Raw genomic sequence first — 1,892 nt, 5'->3', positions numbered from 1 at the left:
CAAACCAATCACACACCATTGCAACACACACTATTCCACGAATGTGCACCTAAACCCCGTGTTCTTTTGCAGGTAACAGTGCCCACCGGCCATCGCTCGCGGCCCTCCCATGTGCGGAAGCGGGGTATAGGGGAAACGGGGAGGAGCTTCTCGTACCACGCCCCCGGTGGGCATGCGAGAGGCGAGATGATGTACGTGGGCTCCCCGCCTCGCGCCTACCACATGTCTCACAAGAACTCGAGGTATGCGTCGAGAACGTCCATGGACCCCATTTCGCCAGGTAAGTCGTCTGGGCAGGTCGGGGGGGGGGGGATATGGGGTCGCGGAAAGGTCGCGCAGGCAGGGCAGACACGCGTAAATGCACGCACACGGTCTCATTCACTCACCCTCTCACAAGGTCGTCTACTCATCCACATGCACACATGTCATGTAAGATTTAAGCCAATGGTTAACAAGGTAAATCGTTCATTCATGCACAAGTGATTTAACTTTATGTTAATGTTTAAAGAAAAGAGTTACAAATATATGTAGCTAATAGATATAAATCACATGTATACTTTAATGAATATATTCTCGTCTATCCCTTTAGGTGCCATGAGTCCACCCAAGAGCCCAACTGGAACGAAAAATGATGGACCTACAAAGAGTCCATCTTCAGCGTCCCTTTCGAAATTCCATAATAAGGTTAGTTATAAAAAAATGCTTTCTGGATCCTGATTGGTATTATTATCCTGATCGTCATTTGCAAAGGAACGAATTTGCCCATGAGTTCAGTTTTTCGACAGATCTTTACCCTTGTAAAGTGTCATAATACGGTATTTCTACTTTTTATTTTCAACACATAGGCCTTTTCGGGAAAAAAAACGTTTTCTCTGTAAACCGGATCCTTAACGTTGCTCTTTCGTTCCATGACCCAGGTGATGGACAAGCTGAAGAGTGTCCTACACCTGAAGGAAGACAGCAGTCAGGACGAGAACCAAGAGGACACCAGAGGGCAGTCATGAAGAACGGGGAGTGAAGGGACCAGAGCACCCAGGCAGCGAAGAACCGTCTGCAGCAGAACCTTACACGACGAAGCCTTGTGATGGCCAAGAACTTCGAAACCAAAAAAATAAAAAAAAAAGAGGAGGTTCTGCCGAAGATAAAGATTGATGAAAGATGAAGAATTACATGGTGGAGGAATTGGGTGACTTCTTTAAACTGGATTTAAGACTTTTCTTTGGTTCTTCGAGTGGTGATGTTGGGTTGAGGAAGTTTGACTGAAAAAAATATGGAAAAAAGGAATGTGGGAACTGCTGGACAGTGTGCAGAAGGGAATCAGATGGATCCCCCCCCCTCTTTTATACTAGTGAGCCAGAAATTCGGTGGGAAAAAAGACGTATTCTCTGTCACTCGCCCATTTCTTCTTCCCAATATCTCTCATTTATCATTTCTTCGTTCGTCCCTTCGAGCTGTTGCACACATTTCCTCAAATTAAATAGACATTTGAAAGACGGGAATATATCTCCACCCTTGGAATCATAATACTACTAATTAGCCATTATTTACTTCCAGCGAACCTGAAAATGATGTGGTTTTACACATGGGAAACGGAGAATATACATATATTTTCAGTGGTAACGAATATTGTTTGTATAAATGTCATAATTTTTTAAAGCAATGGGAAGTGTGACTGCTTGTGTAAACATTCGTGGAAGATGCCATACAAAGGACAAAGTTCTCTGCAAGCAAGCCACATTAACAGAGGAGGAATCCGTCTGCACTTGTATCCGTGACATTGGAACGCAGCTTGTGAAATTGTGAATTGATGTATTCATTTTGGCCTGTATCTGCAATTGAATATTGATGCTGACCTTGTACCTGGTAGTAACAAGCAGATTTTATACTATGCA

At 43.9% G+C, this 1,892-nt stretch overlaps 1 protein-coding gene across 1 annotated transcript; it reads left to right on the top strand.

Annotated features, from left to right (window-relative positions):
* Positions 1-72: 72 nt before the first annotated feature.
* Positions 73-1,491, top strand: LOC119587967 (the record flags this gene model as incomplete). The annotated part of the gene is given in 3 exon segments (XM_037936681.1): positions 73-280; positions 590-684; positions 918-1,491. Coding segments are annotated over 3 exon segments (390 nt in total), but the record flags the coding sequence as incomplete, so codon positions are not given.
* Positions 1,492-1,892: the final 401 nt, after the last annotated feature.

Source organism: Penaeus monodon, chromosome 23, assembly GCF_015228065.2.
Source record: "Penaeus monodon isolate SGIC_2016 chromosome 23, NSTDA_Pmon_1, whole genome shotgun sequence".
In the NCBI taxonomy this organism is placed as follows: Eukaryota; Metazoa; Arthropoda; class Malacostraca; order Decapoda; family Penaeidae; genus Penaeus; species Penaeus monodon.
This window is presented reverse-complemented; position numbering and strand designations above follow the sequence as displayed.